General features: G+C 48.5%; 1 protein-coding gene across 1 annotated transcript; it reads right to left on the bottom strand.

The window, feature by feature from the left end:
* Positions 1–7,983: 7,983 nt before the first annotated feature.
* On the bottom strand, positions 7,984–10,061 carry SSTR4 (somatostatin receptor 4). Its single transcript, XM_072735161.1, is given in 7 exon segments — positions 7,984–8,215; positions 8,555–8,765; positions 8,768–9,044; positions 9,046–9,094; positions 9,096–9,317; positions 9,397–9,587; positions 9,984–10,061. Coding segments are annotated over 7 exon segments (1,260 nt in total).
* Positions 10,062–22,254: the final 12,193 nt, after the last annotated feature.

Genomic DNA, 22,254 nt, shown 5'->3' with positions numbered 1-22,254 from the left:
CTGGGGCATCTTGGAGCCCAGGGCACTGGGGGAGGGGCCCAGTCCCTCCCCTTCCTCCTCATTCCCTGTCCCATGGGAGATTAGTATCTCTGCTTATAGGGCTCATCAGAACTTGAAACTCTCAAAACAACTGGGAAACCACAGCCCCACTCTGAGAAAGATGCTGGGATCATATAAACAAATCAGTCAGCTATATGAACTGTCCTCCAGCATTTAGAATCAGAGTAAACCTTATGAAACAAGGGCTGTGGGTCAATTGTATAGTCTTGCTTTCTGTTCACATTATTGTATATCCAGGTCTGAGGAAGAATTCCAAATCTAAGTGGTGTTTGACCATATTTGCTGATGACATTCTGCAGCCTGCAGGGCCTGGGGAAGAAGGCCAAGGTCATACTTCTGGAGAAGTCAGAATTTGATTTTATGAGTTAAATGGTACCTGTCCCCTCCTCATATCTAGCCCCTTTTGTTGGACTAGTTCGTCAAATATTTACTGAGCACATATCCTGTGCCTAGTTTGGTGACAGGCATGCTAACATAGCCCTACCTTGAGAAGTTTACACTCTGGTGGGGAAGACAGATATAAAACAAATAATTGCCCCCAAACTGTATTTAATACATGGGAGACACCCCTCTACTCAGAAACAGGGACAGCTGCCACCTGCGTCTGAGGGAAGGTGGTATGTGCCCCAAAGAGCAGGGGCTTTGAGAACTATCCATCAGGAAAATACATGAATGTTTGCTCATCTTTCTCTTTCTCTGTTGGGAGAAAGAAGAACCTAAGCTCCTAGGGACTGAAGTGGTGTTTGATCACTGATTAGCGTGAGTGATCTATGGGCCTGGAAAGTTCTGTCCATTAGGACCATGAATGCCGGGAAGAGCAGATTAAGCCCAGGAGGTGGGCAGTGCATTTTATTTTAACTCTTTTTTTTTTTTAAGAAAAAAAATCACAGTATAATTGGCATACATTAAAATTCACCTTTTTGGATGACCAAGTCTGTAAGTCCTGAAGAGTGCACACGTTCCTGGAACTACCACCATCATCAACGTATAGAACATCCTCGTCTCACCAGAAAGGCCACCCAGGCCACCGCACTTCCCTGCCATTGGAGTTGTCTGTACACCCTACATGAGGCCTCTTTCCTGCCTGACCTTGCTAGCCCTCCCCGCTCAGATTCTCTCCACACCAAGGATCCTGTGTTTTCATGTTTGAATCATAAAGATGAGCTTTCCTAAGCTTTGACCAGACTAACAGGCTGGCTCTCTTAACCTTCGGCAGAAGGTTTTGGGGAAGCCTGGCTCCTGTGTCTCTCAGGGCTCTGCTCATTTGCCCCATGTTCTGGACTTGAGCAGCCACAATTCCTGGTAGTGCATCAGGAGTGTGCAAGGAACAGAAAGGCAAGGGGACCAATCCCATGCCACACAATCCCGAGGGTGCGGTTTTAGAGAGCAGTAGGAAGGAAGGTGTGTGCAAAGGGAAATGATGGTGCTGCATGCTCACATCCCCGGGGGCCAGACCCCTGCCCTGCGTCCCGTTTCTGAGGCTCCTCCATATGCCAGGTGGACGGGCCAGGTGGCAGAAGAGCCCCAGGTTCTGACCCAGGGGCCTTCAGGCCGTCTCGTGTTAAATGGGGGTTAATTATCATTTCCCTGTCTTTAAGGAAAACCAAGGTTACAAAGGACATATAAAAACACATTTGTATCACAGTCAAGACTCTGTGGGGGGCCCCCGGGGTCATGTGAAAACACATCCCCTGACCTTTTTAGGCATTTCTTTATAGAATAACACAGGCCATGCCTGGCTCTTCCTTTCGTTTTTAGAACATGTGCCTGGGCTCAGCACTATCTCTTTTTGTTTTGAGAGAGTCCTTCTCCCATTTTTTTTGTTTTTGTTTTTTTGGTCAGCAGGTTCAGATAGAGGCAAACAACTGATTTCCTCTCACAAGAGAAATGAAATATTTTTTTGACATCAGATTCTAACAGAATCAAAATAATTCTCAGCTTGTTTTGAAAGTGTGATTACAAAAGACAAAAGAAGCCTGGGGACATATTAATTCAAAGTCACACCCACTGGAGACAGGGTAGCAAATCTCCCAAGGCTTTTAGGATCCAGTGAAAAACACCAACATCCCAAACTGGGGTCCGTGATGATATAATGCCCTCCAGGGCCACAGGCTAGACAGTTTTTTGACTTTCTGTCTGAAATATTTAGTCTTTTTTTTTTTTTTTAATGGAGCATATCATGACCGATACTATCCTGAGTATTCTCTTCCACAAATTGGACGTGGCAACTTCTCTCTGTTGTCTTCTGGAATCTTCCTTCTGGCTTCACACTGATACTGGCCCCAGCTGCTTACTCGTGGGTTTCTGGGCTCCATCAGGGCCTTCCTTCAAGCCACCCAGTGAGGGAGAGGGGCTTTGCCACAGTATCCCGAATCCTCCCCTCTTCTTTCTGCCCCTTGACTCAAGTCCTTCTAATTCCTTGACAACAGGGGCCCCCACCTCCCACAGACTCTGGAGATCTTGCACACCATCACCCCTGTCATGGGGACACACGTTGTTAAATTTGTCTTGAAATGGTGAATGACACCAAAAGTGCCACTTTCAGTAATTCTTTGCCAGAAGGTGATTATGGTCTTTCTTCAAACATTTTGGCTGTTCTTCCAAAGGTAGGACTTGAGAGATCCAGCAGTAACCCCAGGAGAATGAAAAGTCCTAGAAGGGCACAGAGCAAGTCCTGGCTTCTCTGTTCCATTTGTCTGAACGTCCAGCGCTTGGGACAGGGCCGCAGGAAACACAGGGCTGCAGGCCTGGGTTCAATGGAAATGGTGTGTCTGCCGGGTCCTGGAGTGTATCCAGTCTGCAAAGCTCCGGAGGGAGTGTGAACCCTGGTTTGGAGGGGCAGCTCTGCTCTCTCTCCGGAGCTCAGAGTCAAAGCCTAGGAGATCACTGAGAAGTTGGCAACTCGTCCAGGGATATACTCAAGCCTCTGTTTTTTGAGTGAGGGATTTCTGGAGCCCAGGGTGGTTCTTTTCAGATCTGGGAGGTTAAAAGGGCAGTGTTTCCTGAGTAAATGGGTTGGAATCCCTGTCTAGGTTAAGGAGCTCAGGAAGCGGTATGAGTGGATGGCTTCCCTCAATTTAGGGAGCACACTGCACCCAGTCTGGTCCCCTTGTGTCCTCCATGTGACTGGCAGCCTGCCCTCTCAGGGGATGGGTCCAGGTCAACATGAGGGAAAAGTGACAAAAACCATCCCCATCTTGACAGGGGTGGCAGGCAGTTGAACCACTGTAAATTGGATACGTTTGTCAGCACTGAGCACCTAGAAGGAGTGAATTATGCCATATTTACATATTTACATATTATATATGTCAATAAAAAATAGATTAAAAAGAAATCATAGCCTCCACAGAGTGGCTACAGAAATCCTGACCAAACACACACACACACACACACACACACACACACACACACACACACACAAAACAAAAACAAAACTAAAACCTAAAAACCCAAACAAACAAAACCCAACAAAAACAGGCCTATTCCTGGTACCGGCCTTGTTCTCTTCTTCCTCTGGGCCAATGCCCTGCACACTTGCGGGTGGTAGGCACTCTGGTTCTTGCCTTCCCCCAGGGCCCACGCAGCTTTCCTGCAGTCACACTGGGCTGGTAAGTGGGTGCCCTGATCCTGGCCTGTGTGTCCCCGAGTCTGTTCTTCCCAGGCCACCACACATCTGCTCTGTGCCAGCACTGACCTCGGGCACCCCATGACATCAGTGGATATCCACGGTGTCTTTCCATAATAGAAAGCCTTAGTTTTCATTTTAACCAAGTCAGTACTTCCATTCTGGGTAACACAGTTAATGATCTTGGATTTTATTTGTATTTTTTTAGTTCACTCTCATTTTCAAGAGTGCCCCTCCTGGTTAGACACTAGGCCATTCATATAATTGGAAGCTCTGCCTTCCTGTTGAAAAAAGTTGATGAATGTTGAAATGGAAAGAATATATTCCTCCTGCCAACCTCCTGCTGAGAAATGGAGGCATGAGGGCCCCAACTTTACAAGGACTCAAGAGCCCTTGATGGGGTGCTTTACTCAGTAGACCTGACTGTCACATTAAGGCCTGTCACTGCTGTTCTATGGCAGGGTCATAGATCCCTAAGGGAACTTATGAGGTTTCCTAAAGCCTCTTACTGACTGGGCATCATCCATCCTCTGTTTTAGCCACCTTGGGCATCTTCACTGCTTACCGTCACAGGTCCTTTTTACATGCTGTCCCCTCTGCCTTGAGTCCTTGGTATGTTCCATCCTACCATCTTCTTCTAGCTGATTCCCACTCATCCTTCGGAGGAGTCATCTCCAGCAAACTTTCCTGGGAAACCTGCCCTAACGACCATGCTAGTTTCTTTTAGTACATATCTTACAGAAACCAGAGTCCCCTCCTGGGTTCTAATTTCAGCTCAAAATTGTACTCTCATTTTGCAGTTCTCATATTTTGCCATGAACATCCAAGGCTTCGTGAGGACAGGGTTGCTGTCCTCGGAGGCTCCCCCACTACCCCCTGTACCTTGGAGCTGCCCGAAGCAGTGCTCAGTGTGCTGTCTGCATGCACATCTACCTGCACACTCCTCCATGGAGCAGAGCTTCCCGGTGTGGTGCTGACTGACGGGGTGCAACAGAGGACAGAGCCTTAGGGTTCTGACATTTGTGCTTAAGGAATCTGAGGCATTTCTGTCACCTACGTAGGGTAGGGGCGGTGAGAGATAGGAATGTTTCAAGAGCCGCAGCCTGTCAGAGAACCTTGAAACCCAGGTTTATGAGCATTTGCTCAGTCACTGCCCAAGCTTGCACGTCCAGTTTCTCAGCATCACAGGCAGAACGTTGGGTTTTTTTCTCCTTTGGTATCAGCCTTTGGCACCTAAGGAGTGCTAGAGGTGATGTTTTTAATGAAAATGAAGCCAAGAATTTAAAGATGAAACTATTATACATCTTTGCTCAGTAACACAGCACTGACAGATTGGGTAAGAATTCTGATGAACGCCTGTCTTATGTTCGAATACCATCTTCTGACCACCCAGAAAAAAACAACTGTCTTGTCACTGAACAGCAAGTAAAAGACAACTTTATAAGGCAAAGCAAGTTCACTGATTAAAGGGGTGCCTAGAGGCTGTTTCTACCCAGGGGGGGGAAATGTTCTCATTTACATTCTCATTTGAAGCCAAAAGCTGTTTTGGCAGCAGAACAGGGCTCAGGTCAGAGGGTGCTTGCGTGGCTGACCCTCTGGCAGGTGAAATGCGTGAGTGCTCCGGGGACCCCAGAGGCCTCCAGCCCGGTGTCAGCTCATTGCAATCTTGCTGCTCAGGAACCAGAGGATTTTATGCAACCAGCTGTTATAGAGGCCTCGGGGGTGATGCTAACCAAAGCCGACAGCTCTCCGGATGGGCTTTAAATGTTCCCGGGACTATGCTGCCCTGGGTGCCCAACTTTAACCCCCAAGAAGCACAAGGTCTCTGCAGCTGAGGAAGACACTGGTCAGCAGCACACTCTCCACCCCCAACCCCCTCCGCTGCATGATTTAGGACTCCCAGGTCGGGGGCAGTGTTCACTCATTTTTAACGAGGGATAGAGAGAGTACTCAGCATAAAAGAATGCTGTCTTTCACCCTCCCACCACCTCGGTTAGCGGTTAGCGTGCCTCTCCCATGCTTTTGAGAAGGCGGTTTACAGCTGAGAACTCAAAACCCATACCCTGCGTTTGTGCATATTTCACATGAGAAACTGAGGCTCAGAGAAATAACATCACTGCTCTCTGGGACGGCTGCTGGAAGGCCCCTGCCTCTCAGGGACTTTACCATTTGTAGCCTAAGGCTGCCTCTGCTTCAACCTTCACCAACTAGTTTACAACGTTGCATTTTTAAACACTCAGCCCAGCATGTGAGTGCGGCCAAGACTCCTGGTGGGTGCCCCATCTTCCCCATCAAGGAGTTTGCCTGCTGTGGATCACTGCTGAAGACTGAAGAGAAGGACCCCAACCCCACCCAAGCGAGGGGCGAAGGCCCAGCAGCCCATGCCTATTTCAGATCATTTCCAGAGCCACGAGCCCCTCGCCGTGTGGCTCTCAGCCTGGCTTGCCCTTGAAACTCAAGTCAACCACATTTACCATGTGGCCACCTGCTGCATGCTGCCAGACACTGGGGAACAAAGAAAGACTGCCAAGAAATTACAGTTGTACAAGTCCAATGGACCCCAGCGCTGACTTCCTCCTGATGCCCAAGCAACTCTAGTGGGTACAACAGGTTTGGGATGGTCCATGTCCATGTGTTTATTGTACGTGTGTGGGTGCATTCGTGCATATGTGTTTGTGAGTTCAAGGGGTTCTGTGCCTTAGTTTGGAACTTCCAGCCCACAGCCATGTCTTCAGGATGTAGTACAGACTGGCTACTCATTTTCTCTGCCAGCAGACATAGACCACCCCAGTGTGCAGACCCTAAAGACCTGCATCTCTACTTTGCCCACCCAGCCCTATGAGACACACATGGATTGACACTGATTGCCGCCTACAGATCATGCTGCTGGCTGGCCATCTAGAGAGTAAGGATCCAGTGGTGATAGGCCCAAACACAGTTTGCGTAAGGCTGTTTTGTTTTTGCTCTCATTCAGTAGGAAAGAAGCTGGAATCTCTGGCCACATGGAAGAGAGCATAAAGTTAGACCTCTGTCACAGTGTGCTGGTACTAGAAGACCTCTTGATTTTAGAGGCAGAACTCTGAGGACCCTGGGTTCAGTTTCCTGCCTGGATCATACCACATTTTTATCTAGGACCAGAGGTCAGCTCCTCTTCTGCCTGTTTCCCATACACCAGGCACCTGCTCATATCAGGTAAAACTCTGATTTTGGCCCAAATGCTTCGGGGAAGAGCCGTGTTCTTCTTTCTCGATCTCATATAGGAGCTCCTGCCCATGGTGGGACTAGAGTGTCCCCCTGGGCCTTACCCTGCCCTCCTGGCTCTGCCTCAATCTTATTTAGCCTCCTAGAACTGCACCCATATGCTCATCTTGGGATACCTGCTGGCTGCCCAAAAAGGCTCAAGTCAGGCCAGGTCTGCTAGGCTGGTAAGTCCAGTGCTTCCCTGGAAGCCCTCCTACCGGGAAGCTATGAACCCTGGGGGGCTGACGCCTCTGAATAGCAAAGGGGCTTTCTCTTCAACTGTACTCCCCTTCCTCCCCTCCCATGTTCCTCTCTCCATCTGGATAGGATCAGCCAAACCCAGAAGGGTCTTTTGCTGTGCTAAGCCAGGTGGAGTCTCACACATAGCTGCTCACGCATGTTTAATAGCATGTTTTCATTCCAGAGCCCCACATAAGCATTGCAAGCATTTCTTCATAGAAAACAGGATTAAAGCTCCTCATAAGCTGACTTTTTCCTTTGGGAAAAGCTAATTCATCCTTGGGTTAACATCAGGCAAAAAGTTAGAGCCATTTACTGTATTCAGCCTACGTGTGTTTATTATCTACATCTGGCTGCTGTTTTACTGAATTGTGATTTTTTTTTTTTTTAATAAGTGGGTGATAGAGCTGCCTCCTCTATCCAAAATCTGGGCTGATTTCCATCTGTGTTCTCTGGTCTCCGTTTCCCTCCCTCTGGCTCCCCTCCCACTTAGCACTGTAGTTTAAACTGCCAACTTAATGAGGTCTCATGCTCCCACGCCAAAGGGTCAAGGCAAAAAACAAAAACAAAAACAAGCAAACAAAAAAACACATCATAGGAGCTAAGTGAGATTTATCCTTTCTGCTTTTTAATTACTGATCTGGTTTTGCACCTCATAACAAATTCCACATTACGACTCTCCAAACCTTTTCTACTCACAGGAAGCCTGCTGCTAGCCCAAGACAACTGGAATGGCATTTCTGAGTGCCAGCAGCCATTGGGCTTGGGGGGCGGAGGGGGATGACAGAGCTGGTGCCCCCGACTGTCCTGCCTAAATTTCAGTTACAGAAGAGCCCAGGAGCGGAAGCAAAGGGAGTGTGCTTGGAAGCATCTTCCTTCCTCCCTTCTCTTTCCAAACACGTGATGTCCCCACCACAGTCAGAGTCTGCAGCAGACAGCAAGGGCACTGGCTGCCTCCACCCTCCCGACAGTCCTCCCCGGGGTCGGAAATTCTGTAACATATCACATGCAGAGGGCCATTCCTCCCTGGCATCCCTCTGCTTACTACCCCTGGGAAAATAGAGGTCCATGGATGATTAACATCACAGATCAGTTCTCAGAGGAGTCCTACCCCCTTGGAAGTGTCTTCCTGAAAACCAGAGTCCTGGGGGTGGGAGAAAGCAAAGGAGCTTTTTTTTCTTTAAAGATTTAATTTATTTATTTATTCATAGAGACAGAGAGAGAGGCAGAGACACAGGCAGAGGGAGAAGCAGGCTCCATGCAGACAGCCTGAGTGGGACTCGATCCAGGGTCTCCAGGATCAGGCCCGGGGCTGCAGGCGGCGCTAAACCGCTGCGCCACCGGGGCTGCCCCAAAGAGCTTTGATGATCTCGGGGTTGGCACACAGACTGCTGGAGAAAGGTGGCTGTGGCGGGCACAGGTGGTGGCTCTTCAGTGAACATCCAAGACAGCAGTCTGCGGGGTTGTAAGGGTTCACAGATTCCCCTGGAGGTGCCCAGGCTGGGGTGGAGGTGAACGGGCTCTTCAGAAGCAGTGGTCCTGCTGAGGGGTAACCGCTTGTGGCTGGGTTCCGGTTGCAGGGGCTCCTGCTGGCGGGGGGTGGGGGGCACATCCATCTTGCCCCAGCCCTGCTCTTGGGAGCAGTGGCGCAATAGTCCAGGGGCTCTTCCTCAGCACCCGCGGCATCCAGGAGGCAGCAGTGCAGGCACAGCACCCGCTGGAGCGACGGGCGGGAGTTGTCAGAGAGGAAGCCTCTCATCCCGGAGAGGATGAGGCTGGCGCAGCTGTTGGCGTAGCTGAGGATGAGGCACACGTGGTGGGCTGAGGCATCGAGGCTGGTCACTAACAGGCTGCGCAGCTGCACCACGTGGAAGGGCACCCCAGCAGAGCCCAAAGGCGGCTACGACCGTCAGCACCCGCCGCGTGATCTACCCGCCTCTTGGCCTCGATGCGCAGGGAGCACAGGCCAGTGGCCAGCACGGGCAGCAGGAAGCCCAGCAGGACGGGTGGAGCACGAGGACGGCCGACCAGGTTGCAGGCCACGGCCTGGCCGCCGCGAGCTGGCTTGGTGTCTGCGAAGACGGCGAGGGGCTGGGTGGCCAGCAGGGACGCCAGCCGCACGCCCAGGCCGGTCAGCTTGGCCAAGCGGGGCCTCGGAGGGCAGTGGCGCTCAGACAGGAGGTTGCTGACCGTGCGGAGGCCGCGGCGCCGAGCACCCCGCCCCCACGGGCCCGTGGCGCAGGGCGGCCGGCGGGGCCACGAAGAGCTGGTCCGCGACCGCCGGGTTGAGCGCCTGCAGGGTGGTGCGGCGGAGGATCACGAAGATGCCCAGGGCGTTGCCCAGCGGGCGCAGGAGGGCGCAGGTGCACCGGCTGCTGAGGATGCCCGCGGGCCGCCGCCTCCTTCTCCCGGCCGGGCGCAGCTGGCGTTGGCCGCTGGGGACCGGGCAGTCTCCAGCTCCTCCTCAGCCCTGGGGGGTGGCGTCGCGGGGGCGCTCATGCCCGGGGGGGGGGGGGGGGGGGGGGGGGGGGGGGGGGGGGGGGGGAGGGGAGGGAGGCTCCGGCCCAGAGGCGCGCGCCCCTTCCAGCTCCACCTGAAGAGCGGGCAGCGAGCCCCACGGGGAGCCACGCACCCTCTGCACCCCGGTCCTGTCTGCCCATCTCCGCGCCCCCGCCGGGTCCCCAGCCCCGCCCGGGGCCGCCCTGGCCCCCGCCTGGCCTCCCGCCTGCGTAGCATCTCAGGTCTGCTCCGCGGCCCTGCCCTTGCGGCCTCAGGGCCCCTTGAGCTCTCTCCAGGCTCGGGGTGACAGGGGACGCACCTGGGCGTTGACATCCTCCCCCGTCCACCCGCCCCCTGCCCCTGTGGTCATCAGGAAGACCTGCAGGGTCTGTCCCATCTCAACTCACACCACTGAGGTGGGACCTGAAGCTCCCCTAGGCCTCCCGGGGAGTCCCAGTCACTCCCTCCCTGCACTCCAGGCAAACCCGGGAACCTTCTTAGCGAGAATGTGGGGCTGGGGGTGGGGGTGGAGGGTGGGGTGGGGGTGGAGGTAGAGGGGGCCCCAAGGAAGGAAGTGCGCACGTGGAGGCAGGTGCCACAAAAAGACCAGCCTCTGTCAGGGACTCGTTGCGCTGGGCCTTATACGCAGGCAGATGCCCCAAAACCTGTGGGGAACCCGCTGTCTTCTGAGGCTAGCTCCACTGTGGTTTCTGAATTGTGCCTGGGGAAGGGTCAGGAAAGGTCAATGTGCAGGCTGGATTTCCTCCTCCCTGCAAACTCCAGAAAGTGCCACTTGACACCCAGTGCCCTCCACTATGAATTAGTATAGCTTTCGTTGTCAGATGTGTCGGTATCTATTGACAGTGTTTTTTTTTTTTTTAATATATATAGATTTATTTATTTACTTATTCATGATAGACAGAGAGAGAGAGAGAGAGAGAGAGAGAAAGAGAGAGAGAAAGAGAGGCAGAGACATAGGCAGAGGGAGAAGGACGCTCCATGCTGGGAGCCCAACTCAGGACTCAATCCCGGGACTCCAGGATTGAGCCCTGGGCCACAGGCAGGTGCTAAACCACTGAGCCACCCAGGGATCCCCTTGACAGTGTTTTTATATCTAACCTATACAGAAAACAACCCTAACACACAGGAAGAGCATCACTTCTATCCCAACTCTGTGCAAATGATCCAAACAGAGCAAGCTTTGCTGACACAACCTGACCTTTATTCTGCTTTAACTCACACCATGATGATGGGTGATGCTCACTGAACAAGAGCCTCCCCTTTATGTAATGGTAGAGGATTTCTGGTCCAGATTCTTCTGAGAGTAAAGGAAGCTCTATTAGCAATTATGCTCAGCACCAGCATAACCCCCGACTCCTCCAGGGAAACCAGGACAGGGATCCCTTAATTATGTGGATCTCTCCACTGTAATTTTTGAATTACCACATTAAGTAGCAGAAAATAACGTTTGTGAAGCACCAGATTAACTTCTAAGGGTTGTCACACCTCTCTCTCCAGAGCATCATCCAGAAAGTTTTTGCAATGATAAAGATGAAGTGTGCATTTCACTGACAGTGCCAGGGATGTTGAGGATTAAATTAAAATGTCTCTGTGTCCAAGGCCAGGAGCGGGGAATCATTCCATTTTTTAAAATACTGTCCTCATACTTCTAGATTTAGGAAGAGTTCAGAGAAGCATTTGAGATATGGACCACCCAAGCAACTGACTTCTTTAGAGAATGAGCACCCACAGTGCTGAGCCCCCTCCTGAGATGGATCTGGGGGGCATGTGCCCTTAGGTCACATTCAGCTTGTCCTGAGATGGACAACCTTCTGCCCATCCCATTTCTCTAGTTTACCCTCAAGTTCCATCAGGCCTCAAAAACCCCAGACCCAGGTTGGGATTGGCGAGAGTATCTTAGCTTTTGAAAAATTACTATATGATGAAAACAAAGTTGAGCTGATACAGAGAATCACTGCCTTCATTGCAGCATCATTGTAGTGATAAAACATCAGAGATTAGAAGAACAGGAGGTTGGGAAATTCAGGTCTGAAATGGAGATTCTTCCTCAAAGTCAAGAAAGCCACAAGGCAGGAAGCCTGGATGGCTCAGTGGTTTAGTGCCGCCTTCAGCCTGGTTTGTGATCTTGGGGACTCGGGATCGAGTCCCACAACGGGCTCCCTGCATGGACCCTGCTTTTCCTTCAGCCTGCATCTGTGTTTCTCTGTCTCTCATGAATAAATAAATAAAATCTTAAAAAAAAAGGCACAAGGCTGAGTTACTTGGAGTTTTGTTTGAGCCGACAGTGTGGGAGACAGGAGGTAAGTTTTTTTTTTTTTTTTTAAAGATTTTATTTATTTATTCACTCGAGACACACACAGAAAGAAGCAGAGACACAGGCAGAGAGAGAAGCAGGCTCCATGTAGGGAGCCCACATGTGGGACTCAATCCCAGGACTCCAGGACCATGCCCTGAGCTAAAGGCAGATGCCCAACCGCTGAGCCACCCAGGCATCCCAGAAGGTAAGTTTTGAACAGCAGGCATTTTCGGAGGCAACATTGTATAATGTGACTGCCTTGATCTGAATCTCAGCTCATTGTTTACCAGATATGTGACCCTGGGCAAGTTACTCAGCCATTCTGTGCCTCCACTTCATCCCCTATAGGGTGGCATCAATCCTAGTCCCATCACAGATGGGCTATTGTGCAGATTGGACAAGTTGACATATGTGAAGCAGTTACAATAGAGTCTGGCACTGATAAGCACTATATATGTTTATTATTATTAATATTCCATCTGAAGTCTCTGGTGCTTGCTAACTCAAAGCTCCTGAGCACAGCTGGTTTTGCCCCAAACATGCTGACATTAAGTAGAGGACCCCCTCAATATGACTCAGTGAGCTGAAAGGAGCAGGTATCATTCCTAAATATTCTGAAGGCTCTTCAAATAATTCTAAAGTGTATTGGTGCATATTAAAAGCTTCTGCACAGCAAAAGAAACAGTCCACAAAACTAAAAGACAACCTCCAGAATGGGAGAAGATATTTGCAAATGACCTATCAGATAAAGGGCTAGTATCCAAGATCTATAAAGAACTTATTAAACTCAACACCCAAGAAACAAACAATCCAGTCATGAAATGGGCAGGAGACATGAACAGAGAACTTCTTTCTCCAGAGAAGACCTACATATAGCCAACAAGCACATGAGAAAGTGCTCCACATCACTTGCCATCAGGGAAATACAAATCCAAACCACAATGAGATACCACCTCACACCAGTGAGAATGGGGAAAATTAACAAGGCAGGAAACCACAAATGTTGGAGAGGATGCGGAGAAAGGGGAGCCCTCTTGCACTGTTGGTGGGAATGTGAACTGGTGCAGCCACTCTGGAAAACTGCCTGGAGTTTCCTCAAAGAGTTAAAAATAGATCTGCCCTACCCAGCAGTTGCACTACTAGGGATTTACCCCAAAGATACTGATGTAGTGAAATGAAGGGGCACCTGCACCCCAATGTTCATAGCAGCAATGTCCTCAATGGCCAAGCTGGGGAAGAAACCATGATGTCCTTTGACAGATGAATGGATAAAGAAGATGTGGTCTATATATACAATGGAATATTACTCAGCCATCAGAGAGGATGAATCCCCACCATTTACATCAATATAGATGGAAGTAGAGGGTATTATGCTCAGTGCAATAAGTCAGAGAAAGACAAATATCATGTAGTTTCACTCATAGGTGGAATATAAGAAACAGTCCAGAGCCTCATAGGGGAAGTGAGAGAAAACTGAAGGGGAAGTCATCAGAGGGAGAAACACCATGAGAGACTCTTAACTCTAGGAAACAAACTGAGGGCTTTTGAAGGGGTGGAGGTTGTGAGGATGGCGTAACTGGGTGATGGGCACTAAGGAGGGCACTCGATGCAATGAGCACGGGGGTACATGCAACTGATAAATCGTTGAACAGTACATCTGAAAGTATGTACTTTATGTTGTCTAATTGAATTTAAATAAAAGATAAAGTGTATTGATGCAACACTCAATTAAATGGAATTATAAGAGGCAGGCAGCCTGGGGCCCCCGTGTATAGAAATCACTGTGCCTCCAGGATGGCTGAAGGGAGAGGCCAAGAGAAACATCCAGGAAACCAACAGAGAGCCCTGTGCTCAGAGAAACAGAGAGCTCGAGAAGGGTGAGGGGCAGCCTACTAGACTGCAGGTGGGAAGAGCCTGGGGTGGCTGGGGCCCGGAAGCTGTGCACTAAATATGCCACTGAGAGGGACCAGCCCCATACCCACGCTGGGAGAGCAAACAAAGTGAAACAGGCACCCTGAATAAAAGTGAAAGGAGAGGATGGCAGAGTCTACTTATAAGTTGTTTTCCAGCTCCCCGTCCGGTCCGTTTGCTGTCGGATGTGTATATGGGGGAACTATTTGGGGTCTGTTGATGAAATGAAATCGGGCCCAACTCCCCGGCATGTTGTTATAAGCAGTGCAGAGATGGGGCTGGGTGTCCTTCTCTGGGTGGTGACGCGGCAGCCCATGGGCACAGCTGGCCCCCGCTGCGGGAGGGTCCCAGGTGTGAGGGCAGAGAAGGTGGAGCAGAGCCTCACAGCTCCTCCCCAAGCCAGAGGGAACCACTTCTTTGTTGGAAACGTGATTATGTCCTCTCTTTCCAAACTTCAGATGTGCTCCTCAGGCCCAGCCACCTGGCCTCCAGGCATCTGGGCCCCAGGTCTTTGAGAATAGCTTCTTCTGCAGATAACAGTGCAACAAGGAAAGGCTTGACCCTCAGCAGCCCCAGGGCTATTGTCCTGAGAGCCACTCCTGTCACCTGATGATGAGAAAATCATCCAAATTGCCCTCAGCAGCTCGGCTTGCCTTTGATACCTTCTGCTGAGTTTATTAAAGCATAATCTACCAGGGGCTGAGTGCATGGCATTGTCAGAAGTGATTTACATAGTCGCCTCTCCCTCACATTCCCATCTGAACTCCAGGGATGTGGGCGGTGTGATGGTGATGCAGCCCCGCTCCATCCGGAAGACGTCAACTGTGAGGGTCAGGATTTTCTTTCAGAGTTGATTACGTATTAAATGATTTCCTTGAAGAAAGTGAACCTAAAATCATATGAAATAAACACAAAGTCATCATGAGAAAGGCAGGAGTCTGGGATAGGAGCAGTGAGTGTTCTTGGAATAACTGGATTATGCATCCAGAATCTGCTGTCAACCATTTGGAGTGAGGAAATTGAGTGCTGTTCTGTTCTCTGGAGTTGTTTTTGACTGTGCCAGCATCCTGGCCTCATCTTTCTGGGTGTTAAAGAGAATGGGCTGGAAGACAAAACATGGGTTTCATTCCGTTCATGACAGGTGTGAGTGTGTGCAGCTCCTTTAAGGCCCCTGGTGCTTCTAGTGTGGCCCCAGGGCCAGCAGCACCCACACCACCCATTAGAAATGCCCATCCTGGGCCTGCTGCATCACAAACATGGGAGGTAGGGGCCAGCCACAGTGCTCACCAGCCCCCCTGGGGACTGTGATGACATTCGAGTCTAAGAGCCACTGGTATAGCCTTTCTTGTTTATTTATTTATTTGAGAGAGAGCGAGAGAGAGCATGAGAGAGAACACAAGCAGGAGAAAGGGTAGAGGGAGAAGCAGACTCACTGCTGAGCAGGGACCCCAATGCAGGATTCAATCCCAGGATCCTGAGATCATGACCTGAGCTGAAGCCACCCTGGTGCTCTGGTATAGCCTTTCTGAGCCTCACTTTCTGGTCTGGATCACTTCCCAGAGTGGTGAGCCAGTATCAGGAAAGATCATTTGACGTGAATGCTCTGAAATCTCTAGACTGCCTTGCCACATGGCTCCTCAATGCTTGAAATGTCCAGATGTGCTCTGAGTAAAAAATACACATCATATCTCAGAGATGCAGGGTGAACAAAAGAATGTGATATCACATTAATATTTTTTATATTGGTTATATGTTGAAGTGTTAATATTTTGGATATGGAGGTAAAAATGAGCATATTATAAAATGACTTTTTGCCTTTTTCAATGCGACTATTGGAAAATTTAAGTTACATTTATGTCTCTCATTATATTCTTACAGCATTAGAACCTTATCAGATGCCATAGGCACTGCTGTTCCTGCGCGGTCAGGGTCATTGCCACAAGATCTATGTGGCTCTTTGAATTGAACTTAAAAAAAATTTCAATTCAGGATGCCTAGGTAGCTCAGTGGTTGAGCGTCTGCCTTCAGCTCAGGTTGTGATCCCAGGGTCCTGGGGTCAAGTCCCACATCAGGGTCCCCACAGGGAGTCTGCATCTCTCTCTACCTGTGTCTCTGCCTCTCTCTGTCTCTCATGGATTAAAAAAATTTTTTCAAAAAAATTTCAATTCAATGCCTTAGTCACGTTAACTGTATTTCAGGTGCTCAGTAGTGGCCACCACACTGAACAGTGGAAATCTAGAACAATCCATTGTAATGGAAAGTATACCATTACAGGTTATGGGTAGTGCCTTAGGCTCCAGAGTTCTAGTCTGGCTTTGATGAAATTTCAGCGTCATCGCCTGCCTCCCAAACTACACTGCCTCCTCTTCCTTGTGTATAAATGTTTGTTTAAGACTTCAATTTAAATGTACTCAGGTAATCAAGTTGGTTCCTTCCTCAGAATCTGTGATTTCTTTGAGGTTGGGCATATGCCCTAACTCTGGCCAAAGAGACATGAGGGAAATTATTGAAGTTGCAGGTGCAGTTTCTAGGAAAGGTTTGGCTATTGTCCGGCAGGGATATAATGCTTAGAGGGGCCGCAGCCACTTTGTGACTATGAGGTGGAAAGCATATTCAATATGATAACCAGTGTGTTGAAGACAGTAGGGCGGGGAGCAGGAGAGAACTAGGGTGCTTGGTAATAGCTGGAAGCTGATGGGATGGCCAACTCTGGCACTGCTCCCACTGACTTTATTTTTATGTGAAGTAATGTACATTCTTGTTGTTTTAGTGTTTTTGGATGTATTTTCTGTTACCTGCAGGCAGAAACACTCTAGTCTTTCATACTTGAGCCAGTCACTGACCTTTCTAAGCCTGCTTTTCTCATTTCTAAGATATGAACAAATGAGTTCTTACCTCAGTATACGAGATCATGTGATAATAATGCTAGCAGGCATTTATGTCACACTTATCATGTGCCGGACTCTTCAAACAGTGGACTCATGTAGCATACGTGTAATGCTTAGGATGGGATCCTGAACCTTATCTATTTTCAGGACTTGTTATAACCATTGTCATGGAGCCAAGTGATTAATTTGGACATTCTGTTCCTAGACATTTTACTTACTGTGGGAAAATGTAGCCATTCTGTTTCTTCTCCCACCTTTCCAAGGAGGATTTGAGAAGCAGTTGAACAATGTGTTTGCCCATACACCAGTTTTGGAAATTCACATCCTCTCACAACTGAATGACGTAGAAATCAATACACAGAACCCTGCCTTTCTGGTGTTCAGGTTATAATGCATATATTTAAAAATAGACTCATGATAAAAGGTCCTGAAAAATCTATCTGGAAGTTCAAAGAGCTCATCCTAAGAGTGATTTCTGATAGATCTAAGCTTCTTGAGTTTAGGGATGGGTTTTGCTCTGTCGGTACACCACGCTCCACCTGTCACTGTCTGATGCAGACTTGGCATCTCAATCAGTCATCTGGTTCTTAAGGCTTTTCCAGGAACTGGGAAGTGTTGAAGACTGACCTGACTCGAAAGCTAGCCAGTTAGAGGACCACAGTCTCCTGGAAGTTGGCTCAAGTACTGGTTTAGGTCCTGGTTCAGGACACAGACTTCATCTCTCAGGGCTCAGCAGGGGCGTGGGTCTCCTGTTTACATCACTTCTCCTTGCCTGCCCTGTCTTCCCCTGGCCCCAGCTCAGGAAGGTGCCAGGGTGGTGGGCCCACGTCGATGCTGCACATGTACAGTTCATGGAGGTTTGCATCAAAGCTGAAGAATTCTGAGTTTAATCAATCCTAATGTTATACAGAGAGGTAGCAAACCTGCCTCACCGTTACTCCAGAGGGAGATTTGATCTTTATTATCCTGCCCAGGAGACAAATCTGTCCTTTACCCCAAGGAGGCATTATCCCTGTCTCTGAAGGCTTTTGCTGTACAAATAGCCTTAGGAATATAGTTCAGGGCAAAGGCCTGAGCACACAGGATGTGTAAAGATGAGAGACTTGGATGGATTGTCTCCCAACACTCTCTCATCGCATGGGGTGGAGTGGAAACCCCACAGGTCCCATCTCTACCGCTCTCTTCATGTATACCCGTTGGTATATGGCAGAGTTGCTTGCTGTTTGCTTGTGGCCCCAAGCTGCCCCAGCCTCCAAATTTCACCTTTTGGTGCCCCATCACTTTCTAAATAAATCTCAGTGGTCCCCATTCAGATTACCAGGGAAGTGACTTTGATGGGTCCAGCATGGGTCCATGCCCCTTCCTGGATCATTCTGTGGCCACTGAGCAGGGTCACTTGACACCAACACTTTGCCCACTCTCATAGGTGGGCAGAAGGGCAGATCCTTGTAGGGTGAGGGCAGGGAGACAGCTTTAGTAAAGACTCACCTAACGGACATTTATTGCATAACTAGTGTTACCATCATTAGCAGCAGCAGACTCTTTAGAAGTCTTATAAATCACTTATATTAAAAAGAGTCATCAAACATGACTTAAGTAACTTCAGCAGAAAACAGTGACCATAATAAAGTCATTTAATTATAGAGTCTGTATTTTCTGAATATTCAAAAAGTTGGATTGTGCCGTCATCCTGCTGTGTATGCTCATAGCAATGCCTCACAGCTCTTTTTATTACTGATGGGTTGCTGGGTTTATGCTCTTTGGAAGGTGCCAGAATCATATGCATTGCCACTGAAATGTGCTGTTTATGTAAATCCTACCCAGAAAACCAGAAAAGCAATCACAAAACCAATCCAGCAACCAGAGAAAAAGCAGTCCATTGAAAAGGGCTTTCTGGAAAGCAGAAGTCTGTCTCAACAGGATCCACTGGTGAGAAGCTGTCCTGCAAGCCTGCTCCCAGACCTGTTTTGCTGAATGTGGATGGAGGGGTCGGAGTGAGTAATTGGGTTCTCCTCTTCACAGCCTTCCTTCTTTTTATCTTCACCGGTTGAATCCTTCCGTGTCCTAACCACTGGCCCTTCAGAAAACAAACTGAGCTCGTGAATGTGTATTTCGGTGTTGAATGAATTTCCATCCTGCACAATACTTCATGGGCTTATCTATATTTTAATTATTTTCTCATAATGAAATGAAAGAGTGATCCAAAGCGAGAAGCCCAATTAAAGTCTGTTCAAGATAAGGCAGAGGACAAGGGGTTCCCGAGTAGCTCAGTCATTTAAATGTCCGACTTTAGATCTTGGCTCAGGTCTTGATCTCAGGGTTGTAAGTATACTTACAAAGGTAAGAAGTGTTCATTGTGCACACTCAGTCAGCATCAGTCTCTAGAAAATGTCAATGACTAACATCTAACGGGCAAGTTTGAGATGAGGGGAGGGGGGCTTATTTTCTCTGCTCTTGGAAGTACTTGAACCCATCCACCTCCCTGCCTTGTGGCCTATAATTGGAGAGGCCTCACCTCTGCCCACTAGTAAACCACTTCCCAAGCTTTGGGACTTCTATTCTCATGCAGTCCTGCATCCAACACTGAGCATCAAGTCTGCCTTCTTCCTAACACTCAAAGGAGCTGACCTCCTGCCTGCCCTCCACCTCATATCTTTGCCTGTGGCTTTTCACTCTTCCCTGATGTGTTGCCCTGGACCCTGTAGCTTAACTATCAGACAATGTCTTGCTTCCTGTCTCCATTGTCTTTCTAGGGCTTGGGTATTCATCCATCCATCTATCCATCCATCCATTCATCCAGCTTTATTTTTGCAAGCTTTAGTCATTGGGCTAAGCATTTTGAAATGCTTACAGGGGTGAAAACAAAAGCCTGGTGTCTTTTCTTGTGAACTCACCAACTACTGTGAGAGAGAGGCAGTCAAGTAAACAAGGTGCTCTTCAAATGCATGCAGGCCAGACTGGAGACTGCATTAGGATTTAGGATTTCAGCATGGGGTGCTGGGCAGACTTCACAGTGAGAGAAACTCTGAAGGCTTGCTCAGAATTCTGTAGATCAAAACAGTAGTAGCTGAGATGGAGCCAAGAGGGTGGGGGTCAGGGGGCAATCCAGGGACCTCGAAGCTCATGAAGAGAGATCCCCTTTCCTGTCTGTTCTTGGTGCTGATGACATCCTGGTGGGTTTTACCTTCCAGGAGAACATTTCTTCTCATCACTTGGGAGACAAGTTACATTCTGAGCAGTGTCTGCCCTGGAGGGCCTTTGAGTGTTGACAGTGTCTGAACAGTCTAACATGGCTAGAAAAGTGTGCATGGGGCCACGTTCAAAGTAAGAGGACACGTATTCAAAGTTGACATGTGCTCTCTTTTCTTTCCTGCCAGCCTTCTAGAAGCTGGGTGGAGGTAGTCTTCAAAGGCAGCATCTGGAACAGCCCCAGGAGGTGTGTTTTCATACCATTAGGAACAATTACTCCGGCAAGTTCCAACTCTTATGTTTTGCTAACACAATTCATGCTGAAAATCAATATTTGCTGAGTGATGAGTTGACTCTCATTGTGCAGATCCCCCAGCTTGGAGCTATCACTTTCCTGGAGAATAATGCTTCTCAGAATCATCTGGGGCACGTGGTCCACTGCAGGCGTGGGGTCTGCTGACCTGAGAACACTGGGTGAGGGGGGAACTGCAATCTGGGATCTGCATTTTAACACACTCCCCAGATGATTCTAATGAAGGCCAGCATTTGAGAACCTTTTTTTAGAAACTGGGTAGAAGGATCCAGTAAAGAAGACAGGGATCTGCTACAGCTGATCTGCATGGGGGTTGTGGGTAGGGTTTATGTAATGTGCCTTTGAGATTTTTCTATTTAAAGAAATCGTCTGGGCCCCTGGCAGCATAAACCAGAATCTATGGAGCTGAAATTCCAGAGTCTACATATAAGCATTTCGGTTACTGATAAATGAGGAAGGAATGATTTTGGAGCAGGGCAGCTGGAATGGATTTTCAATTTTCCTAGCGTCCTGAATCTTTTTTTTTTTTTTTTTTAAATTTGAGAGCTTGTGATTCAGTGAGGTAACTTTCATAGCCAGTAGCAAACAGAAGTGACTTGAGGAGCTGAAGGTCAGGAGACCTTGAAATGGTCAAGGGCTTCTCAGGTGAGCCTGAGGGACAGGACAAGCCCCAGAGAGACAGGTCCTCAGTTTGGGCTGGACACTACTAGTTGTCATTCTAAAGAAGTCTAGACCTGTTGTTCTCAAAGTGGGATGATTGCCTGGAACCGCTGTGTCAGCATCACCATGGGTCTTGCTAGACATGCAAACTCTGTGCCCTAGAATCGGAATAACAAATTTGGGGTCCCAGGAAGCTGTGTTTTCATGAGCCCTCCAGAGGATTCTGAGTGTGGTCAAGTTTGAGAACTAACGCTTGTGACTTTGAGAGACAGCTGGAGATTGTCTGGTGAGCATCTCCATAGCCTCAGGTGTGTCCTCTCTCTCACTGCTGCCTGATTGGATGGGATAGGAAAATTGAGATCTCCTTGCCTCCTACTACAGAATGGACAAATAAATCCCTAATTGTGATATATATGCATCACAATTAGGGATTTATTTGTCCATGGAGATATATATATATATATATATATATATATATATATATATATATATATGTTTTTTTTTTTTACCAACCACCTTTTACTATCTTTGGCAGATTCAAGTGAAGTTCTTTGTTTTTTATGAAATAAAAGTGTTGTTTAAAATCCTAGAAACATTGTTGGTTAATGTAAGATAAAAAAAAAAAAGACTAAGATTGTTGCTTTTAAAAATTGGTGTGTGAAAGGGGCACCTGCCTGGCTCAGTCGGTAGAGCATGAGATTCTTGACCTCAGTGTTGTAAGTTCGAGCCCCGCGCTGGGTGTAGAGATTACTTAAAAAAAAAAAAAAAAGATGTGTAAAAGGGAAAACTAGGAACTATAGAAGTGGTGAACACCACCGTAAACCAAGGATGGAAGCTCAAATCAGCAAGATCAGGACAAGCCAATGCCACATAACATCTTAGAGATGATATCTTGGGAACACCAAGCATGTCTGTGGCATTACTGCCCAGAATGCATAACCTGAGTCAGGTCGTGCTAGAAAACATCTGGCAACCCAACTGAAGGACAGTCTTCAAAATAACTGACTTCTCTCTACTTTTTAAGACATCAAGGTCAAGAACACCATGCTGGGAGATTGTTTAATTTTTTAAAAAGATTTTATTTATTTATTTGTCAGAGAGAGAATGAGAGAGAGAGATCATGAGCAGTGGGGCAGGGTAGAGGGGAAGCAGACTCCCTGCTGAGCAGGGAGCCCCATGTGGGGCTGGATCCTGGAACCCTGGGATCATCACCTGAGCTGAAAGCAGATCCCTAACAGACTGATCCACCCAGGCTCCCTGTGTTTTTCTTTTCTTTTTGTTGATTAAGGTGTCCATATCTGCTTCCTTAAAG

The sequence above is a fragment of the Vulpes vulpes genome, chromosome 14 (assembly GCF_048418805.1).
Source record: "Vulpes vulpes isolate BD-2025 chromosome 14, VulVul3, whole genome shotgun sequence".
NCBI classification, from domain to species: Eukaryota; Metazoa; Chordata; class Mammalia; order Carnivora; family Canidae; genus Vulpes; species Vulpes vulpes.
Note: the sequence above shows the minus strand (reverse complement) of the source record. Positions and strands in the feature narration are given on the sequence as shown.